The sequence below is a fragment of the Colias croceus genome, chromosome 9 (genome assembly GCF_905220415.1).
Source record: "Colias croceus chromosome 9, ilColCroc2.1".
Classification (NCBI taxonomy): domain Eukaryota; kingdom Metazoa; phylum Arthropoda; class Insecta; order Lepidoptera; family Pieridae; genus Colias; species Colias croceus.
Genome location: NC_059545.1, coordinates 3,502,022 through 3,521,833, shown reverse-complemented (window position 1 = coordinate 3,521,833; position 19,812 = coordinate 3,502,022). Strand labels below are relative to the sequence as shown.

General features: G+C 35.5%; 2 protein-coding genes across 2 annotated transcripts in view; one reads left to right on the top strand and one right to left on the bottom strand.

Moving 5' to 3' along the window:
* LOC123694453 overlaps positions 1 to 19,812 on the bottom strand; it is a 127,322-nt gene that overhangs the window by 75,750 nt on the left and 31,760 nt on the right. Inside the window, exon 2 of the mRNA XM_045639895.1 lies at positions 19,175 to 19,211. The gene's annotated coding sequence lies outside the window, so the exon portion shown is untranslated. The remainder of the gene's footprint in view (positions 1 to 19,174; positions 19,212 to 19,812) is intronic.
* Positions 5,739 to 14,363, top strand: LOC123694454. The gene is made up of 2 exons (XM_045639897.1): positions 5,739 to 6,571; positions 11,797 to 14,363. Exons 1-2 carry the CDS (start codon positions 5,841 to 5,843, stop codon positions 12,047 to 12,049), a joined length of 984 nt encoding a protein of 327 aa, XP_045495853.1. The 5' UTR covers positions 5,739 to 5,840; the 3' UTR covers positions 12,050 to 14,363.

Below are 19,812 nucleotides of genomic sequence, written 5' to 3'. Positions count from 1 at the left end.
ATTGCGACGCCATGTTTTTCTTTTTTTCATTGAATCAAGGAAGATTATATAAGATTAACATCGCACTTCAAGAATATTCCTATCAAACTTACAAATATTCAATTTTATTGGCGTTCACGCTTTACTAAAAGCTATAAGTGAGACATTCGCCTTCCTATCACATCAATGTAGCATCAGCAAACAAGCAATTTTAACTCTTCAACCTTGGTAAAAAGGTCCAAAATGGGATTTAAAATACACAAAACCGGTGGTGCCCGAGACTCTAAAGTCTAAAGGTATGCGCATAAATGCCAACTTTATTCCACCCATAACGATGTTTGAAATGTCGGAATCGTGATTTTTGTGGAGTAATATTTCACAAACGGCTGCAAGTAACAAATGTGCACTTGTATGACAAATACTAGGTAGCTAATGTTATGTAAAATTGATTGTTAATATCGTTGTAACAACACACTTGCATTGTAAGCAAATTATCAGGTCAGTAATCTATCGTTAGGTATTATTACAATTTCATTCATTTAATTATGAATGGACTGATAATTTTACTTTATTTTAAGTTAACACATTACATACATTTTTCCTAAAAGATAATACAAAAATGAGATTAAAAACAGTGGATAAAAATAAGTTAGTAACCGATTTGCTTGCTTGCAGTAATATGCAAAACATTCGTTCACTACCTAATTACATTGAAATTCTTGAAGTTTTAGCACCAATGATATCTGCGGTTTCTCTACAATTCGCCAACACAAAATCGAAAGTTAAACACTGTCATGCACTTAAGCTACAAGTGTCGTGTAGACTTCATTTCGAAAGGGCATACAGAAATAACTGAGAGATTCCCAGCTATCCAACTAATGGTTTTATAATGGAATCATAATGCTATAAGACACCGAGGAAAGTAGGCGAGGTCATTTAAATAAGATTGTAGTCGTTTTATCTAACTTCAATTTACATGCAACAATAGAATTTAGAATATCTGAAAAAATAGCAGGTAAAAGCGCAATGAATAATACTGTATCGCGATTTCATCTAGACTAATCCATTCATCTATGTTTTAAAGCAAGTAACTTTAAATTTCCATTTTATTTCACTGTATTCTTATCTCTGATTTTGTAATTAGGTATGTAAATCATACCAGTAATTTAACTATTTTTTCGATAAAGTTTTGGCTCCTTAAAATAATTTTAGAATTCCATATTTCCTATTTATAGCTACAAAAACTGTTCTTTTTATAGTCGATAGTAAATTTATCGATTCCGATATCAATATTATAGTGGGAGTCGAGCATTGCTTCGGCACGAAATGGGTCAAGCTCGCACCGGGGAAGTTACCACACCCTCACAGAAAACCGGCGTGAAATGGTGGCATATTAACAGTATGCTACCGTGTTTCGTACGGTGAGTGAGGGGTCCGGAGACCCAAAAACAACCCCCAAATATGAACGCGGTGTTATCAGGCAGAATACCCCAGGAGGGTACCGGCACCTACGGTGCAGGAGAATCCCTCCCGCAGCGCCTGCGCTGCGGCAGCCCGTCGTATTCTGGGGCGGGCATAATTCCGCTCGGTCATGTGCCAAGGGGTTCGCAGAGCAAGCGAAGAAAATCACCCCCCTCCACTCTCACGGTGGACTTTTGTAACATCCGGGGGCTGCACACTAATTTAAACGCCGTCCACTACCATCTTGAGACGGCTAAGCCGGCCTTGCTCTTCCTGACTGAGACTCAGATATCAACTCCGGCCGACGTATCTTATCTCACATACCCTGGTTTTAAGCTGGAGCATACTTTTGCACCGCGTGCCGGGGTATGCGCATACGTTAGGGAAGATATCTGTTGTCGACGTCTTGGCACCCTTGAAGGTGAGGATCTGTCCATTATCTGGCTGCATATTGACTGCGGCGACCACCCTCGCGTCTATGCTTGCCTGTACAGATCCCACAGCGGGAATACTGGTACCGACCGTTTATTTGAGCACATCCAAGAGATGATCGACACTTTGCTTGTACAGTTCCCTTCTGCGGAGCTTGTGGTTTTAGGCGATTTCAATGCCCACCACGTTGAATGGCTTGGGTCGCGTACAACTGACCACGCGGGACGAACTGTGCACGATTTCGCTCTAGCCTATGGCCTAACACAGCTGGTCTCATCGCCTACGCGAATACCGGATGTGGAGGGCCATACTCCCTCTCTTCTGGATCTTCTGCTGACCACACATCCCGAGAACTATCAGGTCTCCGTCGTGGCCCCACTGGGGTCATCAGACCATTGCCTGATACGGAGTATGGTGCCACTTACGGGTTCGAAACAGCAGACACCTGCAGCTCGACGCCGTGTGTGGCACTACAAGTCGGCAGACTGGGACGGAATGCGTGGTTTTTTCGCTTCCTACCCATGGGGGCCTGTTTGCTTCTCCTCGGAGGATCCCAACGCTTGTGCTGAGTCTATCACTGACGTGGTACTGCAGGGTATGGAACTATTTGTGCCATACTCTGTTGTGCCCGTCGGTGGCAAATCCAAGCCTTGGTTTGGACGTTCCTGTAACATGGCGTCTCGCCAGAAACAGGAACTTTTTCAAGCCTGGGTTGCAGCAACGGCGTGTCGCGATCCAAGCGTTGGTCTCATCAGGAAGAAGTACAACTTTGCCTCCAGATCCTACAAAAGAGAAATCGCTAGGGCTAAATCTAGTTATATTGGTGCACTTGGCGATAGACTAACGCGACTTCCTTCGGGAACAAGGGCGTTTTGGTCCCTCGCCAAGGCCATCCAAGGTAACTTCTGTCGTTCATCATTTCCACCTTTGCACAAGGACGAAGACTCTCTGGCCCATTCCGCTAAAGAGAAAGCCGAACTCTTGGGCGCTCTCTTTGCTAGGAACTCGACGCTTGATGACAGGGGAAAGACACCGCCGACCATCCCGCGGTGCAACCATTCAATGGCGAATATACGTTACACACAACGTGCCGTTCGAAACGCTCTCTTTTCCCTTGACATCCATAAGTCGACAGGGCCGGATGGAGTCTCCCCTATTGTGCTTAGGAAATGTGCTCCTGAGTTGGCACCGGTTGTAACGCGTCTTTTTCGGCTCTCTTACGCCAAAGGCATTGTTCCGAATTCGTGGAAGACTGCTCTTGTCCACCCAATCCCTAAAAAAGGCGATCGCTCAAATCCGTCTAACTACAGACCGATCGCCATCACTTCTTTACTCTCCAAAATAATGGAATCCATTATTAACAGCCAGCTCATGAGGTATCTGGAGGAGAGCCAGCTGTTAAGCGACCGGCAATACGGTTTCCGTAGTGGTCGCTCGACTGGTGATCTTTTGGTGTACCTCACTCACAGATGGGCGGAGGCGGTTGAGAGTATAGGGGAGGCATTGGCTGTAAGTTTGGATGTAGCGAAAGCCTTCGATCGGGTCTGGCACAAGGCACTTCTAGCGAAATTACCATCTTTCGGACTTCCTGCGAGATTATGCGATTGGGTTGCCAGCTTCCTGGAAGAGAGGAGCATTAAGGTCGTTATCGTCGGTTCTTGCTCTAAGCCTCTTCATGTGAACGCTGGTGTCCCACAAGGCTGCGTGCTATCTCCTACACTGTTTCTTCTGCATATCAATGATTTGTTACAAATCAGTAACATTCATTGCTATGCAGACGACAGTACGGGGGATGCTCTTTATCCCGGCCGTGCAAACACCTCAAAGGAAAGCCTCAATGAGAGTCGAAACAAACTTGTGTCTGAAGTCGAGTCTTCTCTCCAAGAAGTCTCGGATTGGGGCGAACTTAATCTTGTCGAGTTCAATCCCCTAAAGACACAGGTTTGCGCGTTCACCGCTAAAAAGACCCCATTTGTCGTAGAACCTCGGTTTAAGAGTACTCCCCTTAGTATATCGCCGAAAATCGGAATCCTCGGAGTTGAAATCTCGAGTGACGTTCAATTCCGCAGTCATTTGGAAGCGAAGGCTAAACTAGCCTCGAAAAAACTTGGTGTGCTCAGTAGATCGAGACAGTACTTCAAGCCGGCCCACCGACTTCAGCTGTACAAGGCTCAGGTGCGACCGCATATGGAGTACTGTTCTCATCTCTGGGCCGGAGCCCCACAGTATCAACTCCTTCCTCTTGACCGCATCCAACGTCGAGCAGCTCGAATTGTCGATGACCGTAGGCTTTCCGATAGGCTCGATCCACTGTCAGTGCGGAGAGACGTTGCGTCTCTGTGTATACTGTACAGAATCTACTATGGGGAGTGCTCTGAGGAATTGTTCCACCTTTTACCAGCCGCACAGTTCCACCACCGGACCTCACGCCGTAAAAACCAGTTCCATCCGCACCATCTGGATGGTTGGCGCTCCACCACTGTCCGCTTCACCCGCAACTTCCTTCCGCGTACGGTGAAACTGTGGAACGATCTGCCACCTGCGGTGTTCCCGAACAACTACGACATTGGGGCCTTCAAGAAAAGAGCGTATTTGTCCATTAAAGGCCGGCAAAGCACCTGTAACACTTCTTGTGTTACAAGTGTTTATGGGCGGTGGTGACCACTTAACATCAGGTGGCCCACCTGCTCCTTTGCTTGCTCTGACATAAAAAAAAAAAAAAAAAAAAAAATGTTACAATACTTTTTCACGGCTCTGTCTAGCTAGAATTCGCCTTGGTCACGGCTGACCTCACTACTATGCGGAAGAAAGGTACCCAAGATCCAATTACCTACTTCTTTTGTTTCTATATGGCTATCAATAACAGACATAATATTGTTATTGATCAACCGGTCCAGTTTTTTGTTCTTCTCGCACATATTCATCTAAATTTTTGATACGTGTTTTAAATAAATATTAATGAATTAAAATTTTAAATCGGTTTAGATTTACCTTCTTCCGTGTTTTTTACTTAACGAAATCATGTTACTTTAAAGTTGTAAGGATAATTGAATGATTTAGCTATGCTAATATCGTTCTCTTAAACAAACACGTACCTATTAAGCGTTACTAATTACTGCCTTTAACGTTTTTATTTATCTTACGGCAAAAATAAGGTTTATCTTGTTAAATATGGAGGTCACTAAATATTTGGCTAACGGAGTAAAACCAATATCGATGGGATAAATATATTTCCAGGTCACTTTTTGCACTAAATTCATCGTCACTAACGGATATTGTGTGACGTCATCGAAATTGCCAGAAAAAAGCCAGTGTTGCCTTGTTAAATCTCTTAGTGTAGAAAAACACGTACAAACAAACAAACTGATTAGCGATAAGCCGACAAGTATCCAGTCACGCGATCTTTGGCAATGTGGTGTGAAACGTGGGTTTCGGTTAAAATGATAATTTCTACGTTTTTAGCGTTATCGCAGATCTTATTCGGTTTAGTAACTGCTTAAATGGTTCTTAAAAGATTTGACTAATCAAAAATTTGCGATGTAAGGTAATTTCGTATTTACTACATTAAATGTACAAATGTACCTTTTCGTTTATTTACCCACATTATTTCGTTTCCTCCTATTTTAGCAAAGACAAAACCGCTATAAAATTAAAATAACGCATCATAATAAATAACACAAAAACACCTACAAACACACACGAACATCATCCAAATCGGTCCAGCTCGTCAATAATTCCAGACTCACACACATCACGTAGATAAAGTCAAAACTTATTATAACCGATAATTAACCCAGCTAGTTCCAAGTAGGTATATAATTAAGTACAGTAACAAATAATCCTCAAAGAGGAAATCATTGTCTACCCACGACATCGCTACAGCGCGCACGCAAGAAATATCGCACGTAAAAATCATAGTGTTTATTTACTGTTCTTACGACTAAAGTTATAATAAATAAGTGTGAAAGATGCCGACAAAAAAATGTGCAAACTGTAATAAAAATATAACTTTAAAGCAACCAGGTCTAGAGTGTAGTAGATGTAACAAATCAGTCCACGCGTCAACCGTTTGTGCAAAGTTAACCGGCAAGCAACTGGCTGCACTTCGTAACTCTGACGGTTTGGAATGGAGCTGCGATCACTGCCTCAGTAATGTGTCTAGTCGTTCTTCCTTCTTCGTAACGCCAGACGAAAGCTCAGACGACGAGGATGCCCGCTCCAGCTCGACCCTCGATCAAAAAAAACTAGTGGCGAGTATTACACGAGAAATGCAAAAAATCATCAAGGCCGAACTCGGCGATCTAACAACCGCAATGGAACATATGAATGGACAGATGACCGATCTCGAAGAATTAGTAAAAAGGCAGGAAAATACCATCAAAACATTACTTAACAAAAACACCGACCTAATTAACAAAAATAAAAATCTAGAACTTCGGATTGCGGCTGCTGAACAGCATATTAATGAAATTGATCAAAAATTGCTAGCCTGTACTATTGAAATTGCAGGAGTTCCAGAAGCTACCAATCAAAATCTAAATAGTGTGTTGGAAAGTGTTGCCCAGAACCTACAAGTTAACATATGTGATGTACTATCATCCCGCCGCATGCCAAAACCCCAGAATCGTCCCCAACCAGGAAACATCATCGTGGAGGTCAAATCAAATGTGGTGCGTAATCAATGGCTTGCATCAGCTAAATAAATAAAATAAAAAATAAATAAAAATTTATTTTTCAAGAAACAGGTACAGCATTATGTTCAGACCCTGACCTTCGAACTAGTGGTAAACTGTGTTTCGAAGGCCAGTTTCTTCCCAGTCTTTATATCTATATTACATATGTTTCTGCAAACTCACAGTTTTATGTTTAAACAGTAAAAAATAGATAAAAGGAAAAACAAATATATATATATACCTTTGTTTATACAAAAAAAAAGGACAAACTGAAGTTAATATTTCAATTTTAAGAAGTCATTCCCGTTATAAATATTGTGTGCTTGTATCTGTTCGCATATGTGTGTGTGTGTGTGTGTGTGTGTGTGTGTGTATGTGTGTGTGTGCGTGTGTGTGTGTGTGTGTTTGCGTGTGTGTATGTGTTTGTGAATGTGTGTGTTTGTGCAGAGCATGTGAGTAAGTTAGTACGTATGACATGTGGGTGGGTGGGTGAATACGTCCTAGTGATTAACCATCATTAATTTTTCTGTTTCTTCGTAATCCATATCTTTTAGCCAATCTTTCACAACTCGTTTAATTTTATTATGATTTATAACCCTAACGTTGTATTTACTATTTAACAAGTTATACAATTTTGTTGCTAAGAATTCATATTGATGTTGAGCGAATTTGGATGAGGTTGAGGGTATAGGTAGCCGATTGAGTCTTTTTAACTCTGTATTAGAAAGATCTATCATGCGATGTTTTCTGCGGATGCACTGGTAAATATAAGATTTTCGAACACTAAGAACATTTGATTTGATGTATATATCAGTTGTAGGATGTTTATAATTAAGGTAGAACATAACCTTAAGAACAGCCCTTTGTGCCCTTTCTACAGGTAACATTAGAGTTTTGCAGGCTCCTCCCCAGACAGATATACAATAAGTTAGTATACAGTGGCAAAGAGCATTGTATACCTGGATGAGCAGAGTAGTGTTGGCAATAGATCGGAGATTTTTGAACACGAATATGAGTCTTCTGATTCTTTTTACTGTGCTATTTATATGTTGTTCCCATCTTAATTTGTCATCCACTATAACACCTAGATATCTTGTTTCATTGGTTCTTTTAATTTCTTCACATGTGCAAATAGTATTCTGAAGAGTTGATGTTAATGTCCTATTGCAGGGGAATGAATGGAGAGTAATTTTGTATTGATTACCAGGCATGGAAGAAATTCTTTTACCAAAACAGATGAAGTTAGTTTTTTCAACATTTATTGACAACAGGCTATCTTCCAACCAAGCAGTGATTTTGCACATCTCTTTTTCGGTTATCAATTTCAAATCACTCCACGATTTGGCGTGGAAGATAACTACTGTATCATCAGCGTACATGATTGTGTTTGCAGAATGTAAAGGGAGACTACATAACTCGTTTATGTACGCTAAAAACAACGTAGGTCCCAGTGTGCTCCCCTGTGGAACACCGTATGTGCAGGCTGCTTTGCTGCTCGTTAAATTATCAAGGCGCACCACTTGCTCTCTATTAGTCAGATAGTCTTGCAGCCAGTCAATAGCTACACCTCTTATACCAAGGTTTTCAAGCCTTGAAATTAAAATAGGGACCGACACCGTGTCAAAAGCCTTACGCAAATCAAGGAATACACTGAGACACTTGTAACCATTATCCACATAGGATGTGATTAGAGATGTAAGATGCAGGATTGCATCCTCGGTTGAACGGCCCTTGCGAAATCCGAATTGATTGTCGTTTAGGAGTGATTTTCTTTCCAAATATGTGATTAATCTATTATTAAAAAGCTTTTCAAGGATCTTCGACAGTACACTTAAAAGAGATATTGGCCTGTAGTTAGTTGGTTCAGATTTTAATCCACCTTTATAAATGGGTACCACAACTGCTTTTTTTAAAGTCCTCGGAAAAACTCCAGACTCAAGACTTAAGTTACAAACATATGAAATTGGTTCAGATAGATATATTTTAAACTCCTTAATGAATTTTGTGGTGATATTGTCGTGGCCAGAAGCACTGTCTATTTTCAGTGATGATATTAATTTATTTACTTCTTTAGAATCAGTGTTTGTGACAACCATTGAGTGAACCGGTCCTGTGAGGTGAGAAGCTTCCCGTGCCAGATCTTTTTCGTTCCTTTTCAGGTTATGAAGAATTGCTTCTGCAAGCTTACTACCAACTGTTGTAAAATATTGGTTAACAGTGTTTAAAGATTCCAACGGTGTGCTATGACAGTTTAAAAGTTCAGATGATAGTTCTCTCTTAGCGTTTAGAAAGCAGTATTCTTTTATGACACTCCACGATTCTTTGATATTTCCCAAACTCCGTTCTAATTTATTTCTAAAATAGTCTTTTTTAAGTTTTTTAATTATCTTAGAGCAAATATTTCTATACCTAGTATAATTATCCTTCAGAATCTCATCACTTGGATTTTTTTTAACTTTAATGTGCATTTTGTCCCGTTTTCTTATACACTTTATAATACCTCTCGTAATCCACGGTTTAATTGGTGCTTTTCTTTTTGAAATAGTAATAGTAGAAGAACTGTCTGCGATTATTGTTTGTAATTTGGATATCAGCAACTCAGTAGCAATATTAGTATCTTTGACCTGGTAAAGATCATTCCAATTAATTTTCTGAATCAGTTTTTGGGCTTTATCATAATCAATACGTGTAATTTTTTTATTTAATTCAAGTTTTGTAACATTTGTTTTCGATATAAATAAAAGAATGGGACAATGATCCGTAAACGGTGGAAAGATGAATGTTTCCATTTTTTTTTTTGATTTAACCATGAAATGATCAAGGCAGGTGTTAGATCGTGTTGGCTTGTCAATACATTGTAACAGTCCATGTGAGGCGGTTAAGTTTAAGTAGTCAGTAGAAAATCTGTTATTAGCGTTGGGCATGATATTTATATTAATATCTCCTGTTAAGATAACTGTCTCTGAGTTAATGGTTCGTAATAACAGGTCAAGTGATTCTAGGTAAATGGAAGCATTCTGAAAACACGGGGGTCTGTAAGAGCATATCAGAGATATCGATGGGTTAATTTGTACTAGGAGGCAGTTACCCTCTTCGAAGTTAGGTTCCATGACTACGGCGGGGATCTCATCTCTAACAAATACCATAACACCATCGTTTTGGTTAAAACTTTTTTGTGTGTAAAATAAATTATAGTTATTAATATTAGGAAGCACTGAGTCACTATTTATCCAACATTCTGTACAAACAATAATGTCAATTTTAACATTGAGACTACTGATAAAAACTAAAAATTCGTCCAAGTTGCGATGTATACTTCTTATGTTTATCGTTATTATACACAATGAATCAAATATATTATGTGGAAGAATAGTTTTAAGCAGACTTGTATTGTCTAACAAAGTACATTTGATATCATTCGAGTAGTCAATGTCGTTTATGATATTTAAATTATTACGATCGAATTATGTTTATGTAGGTATTCGGTTCAGTTTTATATGAGACATAAAATATAAGAGGAACGTTATTAAAATATACGCAATATTTATTTCGCCACTTATACATTTGAAATATTATGTGATGCCATAATATTATAAAATTCAATCCGCCCATACAGAATAGTTTTGCATTATTAACAGTTATGAATTCACATGAATATTTTGATAGTACAACAGAACTATATAGGTAGATAATTTCATTGTATTCCACGCAATTGCAAGTTAAAAGTAATTTAGTTGTAGTTACGTAAGTGTGTAATAAATTAATAATACTATAATCACCCGTTGCATATACACTCACGGAACAGAACATAAACAAAATAATAATATACTTACATATTTGTCTTTCAGAGTTTGACTCAATATTATAGTTATAGCCACCACACAAAGATGAACTTACATTTTTTATTATCACATACGCGTACGTTACGCAGAGGGTAGTTGTGCACTGAGTATTATTATGAGCTTGTAGTGTTTGTAATATTGTAAGTTTGTGAATAATGGGAATTGAATGACTTTTACAAATAATATAGATTGTAAAATTTTTTTTTATGATAATATTATATGTAAATTTAGTAACATAATATAAGTAAGTAATCTTCCTTATCGTACATAGGTTTAAACTAAGATTAATTATATAATGTAAACATAAGCAAAACAAGTGTAGAAAATAATAATATGATATCAGGATTAGTCATATCTGACTGGAGAGATTTTTCAGGTCGTCCTCAGATTCGATTTTTATAAGTGGAAAGCCTTCTTGCTTACGCATATATACTTTCCCTTTTGAAATCCAACAGTAGTTATAGTTGTTTTGTTTTCCAAAATCTCTAGCCAGAAAGTAAATCTTTTTCATTTTTTGTGTTAGATTCTCGGATATGTAAACCGGACGTGGTTGTCCCTCAATTTGAAGGTGATTCGTGTTAAGTTTATTGTTGGCATTGTCCTTGTTAAATTTCTTTATTCCATACAGGATGTTTTCTTTGAGTAATGTGGTGTTTAATTGGGCTATTATAGGTTTATTTGTTGAATTTTTGGATGGAATACGGAATATGTCAGATATATCGGATTTCTGAATGTCAATTTTTAGCGCCTTCCCAGTATTAATAGCAATTTGTACCAAGTCATTTTTTGATTCTTGTGGCTTCATAGGAATATTGCGAATTTCTATACTTGTATTCCGAAGTTGTTTTTCTAAGTTTTCAATTTTTGTTTCAAGCATTTGCGTGACGCAACGGTATTCTTTATATCCCTGTTCCAAAACGCCTATTTTATTATGTATTTCATCATATTTTTCAGAGAAGAACTCAACAGATTGTTTAAGTTCAGCTAAATTTGTGTTCAAATAATCGACGCTGGCTTGTATAAGTGACAGCTTTTTGTCCTGTTGCGATTTGAAACTATTCATTAAATCAGAGATTTCCGATTTCAGATTTCCAAACATTTCCGTCATGTCGCGCCGCAGCGTACCAAGATCGTCCTCTCTTTTACGTTTTTGACGTTTGGTAATACCGTATGAAGTTTGTTCATTGCTTGGGTCCGAATCATATCGCTCTGTCCCTGTCTGTCCAGTTGAAGCTTCGGATGTACTAGCCGCATCGAGTTGCGGTGGTGTTCGTTTAACAAACGGCATTACTCACTCCGTCAGGTACCAGGACAACAGCGATGGAAGAAGTAGATCACGCGATATAGTTTACTCGCTCACTTGCCGCGACGATGTACATACGCTATGTCACAATGCACACGCTATGTAAACAAAAAGAAATCACGGTTGGTGATATCTTGCCCCGATTGCCCTCAGATCAAGCGACACGTCGTGTGTTTGTCCGCGAAGCATTAACCCACCGTACAAAAACCCTCCTCTACAATGCTCAACAAAAATTAAAAGACAGTTACAAGTTTGTGTGGTGCAAGGCTGGTGTTGTGTACGCTAAAAAACTTGATGATAAAAGTCGGCCATTTATAATAAGATCTTTGTCCGATATAGAATCCTTGTTATCTAAGTAAGTAGGTAATACATTGTGTCATATTACCTATATATCTTGTATTCTACATCTAATATTAATAAGTAATAGGTATAACAAATAAAGCCTTAATTTTTAAAATTTCTTTTTCAAGCATTAATGGCCAAAATAAATACATATAATCACTGTTTAGAAATATTTGATTGTACAACAGTCAATTCATTTATTAATTGTGTACCCTTTAACCAAATAAATTTTTTATGCTTGCATGTGAATATCAGATCTTTAATAAAGAATTATTCTAAACTACTAGTACTCATAAATTCTTGTAAGTGTCCGATTGATGTTATTGTTTTAACAGAAGTAGGTATCTCTCATTCAATTTGTAATTTATATAACATACCTGGTTATAAAATGCACACTGAGCTACGATCCAAACAAAAAGGAGGTGGAATAATAGTTTATGTTAAAACTTATCTTAAATTTACTACAATACCCATCAAAAATACTAGCTTTGAATCAATTATTGGTACTTTAATTACAGCCGATAACTACTCCGTAACACTATGTGCATTTTATAGACCACCTCAAACAAATAAGAACACTTTTGTGAACGAGCTATCTAATGTATTAGATAACATTAAGACATCCAATGTAATCATACTCGGGGACGCAAATATAGACTTAAAATCATACACTGCTATTAAAAGCACTTATTTTGATATGTTGTCCGAGCACGGATTCTCAATGGGAATTTCAGATTATACTCGAATCGAAATGAAGTTAGACAAAATAACAAAGTCTTGTATCGACCATTTATTTACACGATTAACCACTATGAATCCGTGCACGGCCGTGGTCGATACCGTTCTGGCAGATCACCGAGTTCTTTTGTTAGCTTGTGAAAGTATTCGTACGCATCTTATACAGCGTGATTCCATAATTTGTAATAAAATGTTTTATGATAGTAAAATATTATTTGAGGAACTAAATAACATAGATTGGTCTGTAACAAAAAATATGTCCTGCCCTACAAACATTTACAATTTTATTCGATCCAACTTTAAATCTGCTTATGATAAATCTTGTAAATATAAAAAACAAATTAATATCAAAAAAGTTAAACAACCGTGGATTAAACAATATATGATAAAAATGTGCGATGAACGCGATAAATTATTTAATAAATGGAAAAAAGACACATCAAATAAATGCCTCAGAGTAAAATATAATAAAATCCGCAATAAAATTAATAAAATATTTGAAATTAAACGAAATAAATATTATGAAAACGAAATAAAAATGAATACAAAAAATCCCCGCAAACTCTGGCAAATCATAAATTCAATATGTGGTAGGGCTGCTCTGTCAATTGATGAATTTATTACCAATGCTTTTGATACAGAAAAAGAGACGTGCGCTGTCATCGCCAATAAATTTGCGAATGAATTCAGAAATGCAGTTAAAAAAATTTTACCTTCCTGTCCGAATAATCTTCTATATGATAAACATTACATCAGACCAACCAACGTTAGCTTCTATTTTAAAAAAGCCAACCCTAAAACTATAAAAAAGATTATTTTGAATCTTAATAGCCGAAAGGCGCCTGGTAGCGATGGCATTAGAGTAATAGACGTTAAAAGTATCTCAAGTAAAATAGCAACTGCCATTTCACATCTTATCAACACTAGTTTTCTGTCAGGAATATATCCTAATGAGTTGAAGCAAAGCTGCGTTCGTCCTATATATAAAAAAGGAAAACAAGCCGACGTAACCAACTATCGACCAATATCCCTTTTGTCGTCTATAGATAAAATCATTGAGAAATTTATAAGTGATCAAATACACTTGTTCTATTCTAAAAATAACGTAATCTGTAATAATCAATATGGTTTTCAACCACGTAAAAGCACCACTTCTCTTCTTTCAGATTTTTCGGACACCGTGAACATTCACCTGGATAACAAAAAACATGTTTTAGCTCTTTTCATAGACTTTTCTAGGGCTTTTGACACCTTAAATCATAAGTGCCTTATGACAAAGTTAGAGTCCTCTGGGATCAGGGGTCCTATGTTAAAATGGTGCGAAAACTACGTCAATGATCGATCTTTCTACGTAAAAATCGACGATTCTGTGAGTCGTGTGTTACCTGTCACTGAAGGAACAGCCCAAGGGTCAGTAATCGGTCCCCTCCATTTTATCACTTACGTAAATGACATGAATAACGTTCTTAAGCACTGCACTTCCTACCAATATGCGGATGATACTTGTTTGCTAGTTGCAAATCATAATGTTGAAAATGCGCTTGTTAATCTACAACAGGATTTTGATCGTATAAATAAATGGTGCCACGATAATGGTCTTGTTCTTAATGCAGATAAAACCAAATTAGTACATATTCGCTCTCCGTACAATAAAACATTGTTCGATGCAAACAATGTGATAGTAGCTCATAATCATTATTGTTTGCATCAACATAATGTGCGTAATTGTAACTGTCCTAAAATCGAAACTGTAAGTAGTCACACGTATCTGGGACTTATAATTGACAGTAAGTTTAACTGGCAGCCACATATCAGCTCTGTTTGTGATCGACTCCGAGCTATTCTAGCTAATATAAAAATTATTAAAAATAAAATGCCTTTCAAAATTTTGCTATTGATATATAACGCCCTAGTCAATAATGTTATAAGCTACGGTATAAGTAGCTACGCCCGAACCTTTAAAAGCTATTTGAAGAACATTGAATCACTACAACTAAGAATATTAAAACAAATAGTATCTCCTAAGATAAAAACATTATGTAAAGATAGTAATGAAAATCTCTTTCACCATTGTAAAGTTTTGCCGGTAGAATCTTTGTTCCATTACACTATATTAAAAGAACAATTCTTTAACTTTGACCTGCAGAAAAAACTTGATAACGTAATCATTACCCGTCAACAAACCAACCAACGCTTAATCATTCCAAAAATAACTAACATTTACGGTAAAAGAACAACTCGTTATTTAGTTCCTCAATTATTAAATAATCTTGATTTGAACTTTAAAAAAACCATAAATAATAATAATGTTAAATCTAAATTAAATTTGCATTTTGTAAACAACCTGTATAATGTGGCATAATTATTGTATCTAACTTGTCGCGAGCACACGAGCACGCTGTGCATTGAATTTTGTCGTGGATGGATTGCTTTGCATGCCGGACAAATCTTCGTGGTTTTTGGCATGTTCAACTAAAATGTATTTTTTCTTTTATTGATAAATAAATTAAAAAAAAAAAAAAAATTTGAAATAGCTGCAAGAAAAATAAGCGAAACAAGAACAACGATAGATAGATATTATAATATATACATACCTACTAACAATAATGTGTTTTTGCTTCTAATTTTACCTCCCATTTGACAAAATTAAAATTCCAAGTTATTTTTTTTTTTCAAATTTTTGTTAGAGCTATCAGTCGCGTACATTATTATAATTAATTAGAAAACGAGAATTTGTGTAATTATAAACCGGCCGTGAATCAAATATTGTTGTCAAGTCAGCTCATTAAATATTTCTCAGAATTTCAGAAAGTTATTTATAAATTATAGGCCTGTTTATATATTTCATATATTAAATATCTATATTATCTATAATATCTATACATATTAAATATCTGTTCCCCGTGGATTCACTCACCGAGAGAGCAATGTCCCAAAGACCTCATATGCTTTTTTCTTTAACCTTTAAGGTCAAAGCCTCGACCAAAAGTATTTTTGGTTTAAAGACAAAAGAAATATTATTATGTATACCTACATTTCTTTTCTTATTCAATGAGGAAGAAATAATTTACTAATTTGACTATGTTGACTATTATATAAATAAACTTTAGGCCTTATTACTAGATATAAGCAATACGATAAAAACACCTCATATTTATTAAATATACTTGAGCCGAAACGATTATTCCATGAAAATATTAATAATACTTATCCAATATCCCACAAAACTAATTAACTGCCTTATAATTAAGAATTTCTTTGGAAAGCGTACAAAATAGAGAATAAATCTATCTCGAATCTTCGATTACTTTTGTTCGTGCATATCATTACGAGATAGGAAATTTAAAAGGGAAAACAAACGATAAAGACATAACAAACAGCTTTGGTACAAAAAATTTAGTTTTAACTTGAATCTGAGCTGAAACACCACAAGAAACAGTAACTATTAGATTCACCATTATATTCCTTAATTACTCCTAATATGGAATAATAACATAATTCTGCACATCTCATATTAGATCACATCTAACGGTAATCAAGTTAATTACAGGAACAAAAACAACATAAGACTGAAAGGAAAAATAACAGATTATTAATGACATCATTGCTAATACCGTTATGTCCCTTGAGTAAATATAAATACAGAATCTAACAGTATTGTGTGCATTGTAACGTATAGTTGTGTATATAATTCTTACAATTATAATTATTAAAATCTAATCCGGAACTACGCATCAATCAGCAACAACTTAACAAGGCTACAACAAGAATAGGATATCCGATACGACTCCCTTTAAAAAACCATAAACCCTCAAGGAAATATCTACTTACATTGCACGGATATTATCAATTCAAGGTTCAATATCTTTGTGTATTATCAAGTAAAATTCAAACCCAAAAGGGTATATTTTATTTAGATAGAAGATCTATATCAGGACGTGTTGATACATTTTAGCATCTCAGGATGTTTTCATGTAAATAAATTTCAACTATGCTACTTTTACAAGTAGCAATTAATCTAGTAAAAAGTTATGCTCCCAAAAATAGTCCATCATTGCGCTTTAAGTTCCTACAATTCTGCGAAAAAATTATGATCGTTCTTCAAAGAGGAGATGACAATCGTCAATTACGTAATTACATATATTAAAACCATCTAATATAGGCACAAGCAAATTGCGTTACATCAATCAGTCCATATAGCAGAAGTACTGGAATTCCTGTCAATCACACCGATTCGCATCCATAAGGAGAATCGATGGAAACGTCTATCATACGTGTAATCGTATGAAACGTCCATTTGGATTAGTAAATGCGATCAAGTGTGACTTAGTTATACTGTACCTGGCGTATGACTATTGCAATTTAATAGCTGAAAGCACATTTTAGACTAGTTCAAAATTTTATAAAAAAAAAACTTTTTATAATTCTTCTTTTTTGTTAATGCTAATTACCGATTCAACTGAGGACGGATTCTACCAATGTCCAGTTTTAGACAAATGCTTAGAGAGAGCCCTACTATGGTTTTGGTTACTGTCTGTGTTAATCGTAGATCTTTTATTTTTAAAGTTTTTATATACTTCCTTACATTATTATTATACATTCATACATCGTATTTTGCAAATAGAACGTAAACCCTACGTTATCTGTTCTTAACATTAACAGCAACAGAGAACAATAAAACCAACCACACAACCCTTTACTACAACCCTGCGGCGAATTCTACCCATAATTACGTTTTGTACAAAACTGAGTAATTCAGATACGCCATTAAACAAATAATGAGACAATCATTCAAACTTTACAGAAAACTATACACGCACGTGAACATAATTTTTCAAAACCCCGAAATTATCATGTACCCATTGATATTTTAGAACCTAAAATTTTATTTCGCACAGAAGTTATTAATGAACCCATGAACTGGTGTATGATTTGTATGATGTTTTTTTTTATTTGATTCTTGCATTGAGAAGATATAATTCTTTTTAAAAACAGACCGATGGTATGCATTTATGACTACCTACATGGATGGAGGTCTATTAATAAGAAATGCTATTAGATATTAAATGTAATTATTCAAAATAGTTGACACATTTATGATTGAGTATTTTAATTTTGCCTTCCTTCTTCCCCCTTTCAGACTAATATTGTATAAGTTATAAAGAGCTTGGGGTCATAGATTAATACTACGCAATGCAACGTATTATTTACAATCAAAACAATGCATCATAAATCGACGTTGCGATTATATTCATAATGGATAAGAGAAATCGAGCATAGACAATACGAGTAGTAATCGATTTCACCAATCGATTATTATCGGCCGCTGATTTATGACATGTGTCAAATATTTTTGTTTTTAATTTGATACAGATTATAAAAGAGTGCAACACAGAATGTAATTGAGGAAAATCATCACTGATGAAAACTTAAACTTAACTTTTCAAGCATTAATATCATATTCCGAACATTAATTGGCAATCAAAAAATTCTGAATAATGGTAAGTAGATGTGTCTATATATATATTTAATTTGTTGTCTTGCATTGATTCAGAAATTACAACAGATAATAAAATATGTTAACTTGCACTATAGATATGTACGAGGAATGAATGAACAAGATGCTTAACGTTTTGTCCAATTTTATTTCAATCTAGATATAATGTAGCTTTTAACTTTTGCCTAGAGGTCATTGCCTGACCGAGACCTTTATTGCATAACACGTCAAGCGAAAGTCACATCTCACAGGTGTCGCAAAGACGATTCTGACAGCTTTTGATTTTCTCTTCAACCGGTTGAAAATTTTAAAAATATACATCAAGAAATATAAATCAAATTTTATATTTTACTTTGTGTGAATTAAGCTATGACTTCATAAAAATACATTATAATGTAATTTATTCATTTAATTAGATCAAATTAGATACTTAAATACGTCGTGTATGACGTTAATGCAATCTAATTCGTAACCTCGTTTGCATTTTTTTTATCCACATAATAAGTATCAACATTAAAAGATACTGTAACATATCTAATTTCAGTATGTTCTTGACATTTTATATTTTATTAACATTAATAAATGCGATGAAGTCAATAAATTTCCGGGTTAAAAGGATAATATTTTGACTGCATTTAAAAGGTGGCCAATGATATAATATCTAATTAAGAATAAATTAATTCTTTGAGGATATGCGCTCTCTATAATTAACATTTAAGTATAATATTACTTATTATGTATAAATGTAAATGATATATTGAATATTTTAAGTGCTTGGAGATAATAAGTTTTTTATTTTTATTTCAAATAATTTTTACAATAGTAGGTATATAATATATACCTTTTAGATACACTATTAAACATTAAAATTGCATAAATGTAGGATGATGATTAAAATTGTTCTTACCTTAAATAACAAATATGCTCCGTTTATTTGTCGCTATCTGAAAAGAAAAAAAAAGGAATTAATTCGTGTATAACATTACATTGAAATAAGATTGACTGTACTACTTAAATATGCGTTTTTATATACAAGAGAAGATGATATCTACTAAACATAATATTTGCATAATAGATGTAAAGTTACAAAGGTTGGTACACACAACAGCCTGCAACGATAAAATATACCCTATTCCGACCTTTAGTTTATAGACAACGCGATTTTAATACCTCTACATTCTCCAACAAACCACATAATTTCCTAGACGAGATTCTCCTGACAAGGAGAGGATGGCATAAACAAAAGCATGATACATTGGACAACGCCCACGTAACTATGAATAATATAAACATACAACCAAATTTAGCAACGTAATACTGTATTACCACCATCGAAAGTGAAAATAAAGTGAGAGGTGATTGAACAGGTTCTGATGATTTCGACAAAATAACATATGCACGTATAGCTGATAAGTTTGTTACTCGCTTGATGTAGTATGGGTGTTATACACCCGCATGTATAAAGTTGTCAGCTATTTAATAACTCCATATAATTCCACAGTTATGCAATAGACTCTTGCAGATGATTTTTTGAAATGATTGGAG

Coding starts and splice junctions, on each gene's coding strand:
- LOC123694454 (XM_045639897.1), top strand. CDS start 5,841: ATGCCGACAAAAAAATGTGCAAACTGTAATAAAAATATAACTTTAAAG. Junction 6,572..11,796: donor CAATGGCTTGCATCAGCTAA/ATAAATAAAATA, acceptor CACGCTATGTAA/ACAAAAAGAAATCACGGTTG.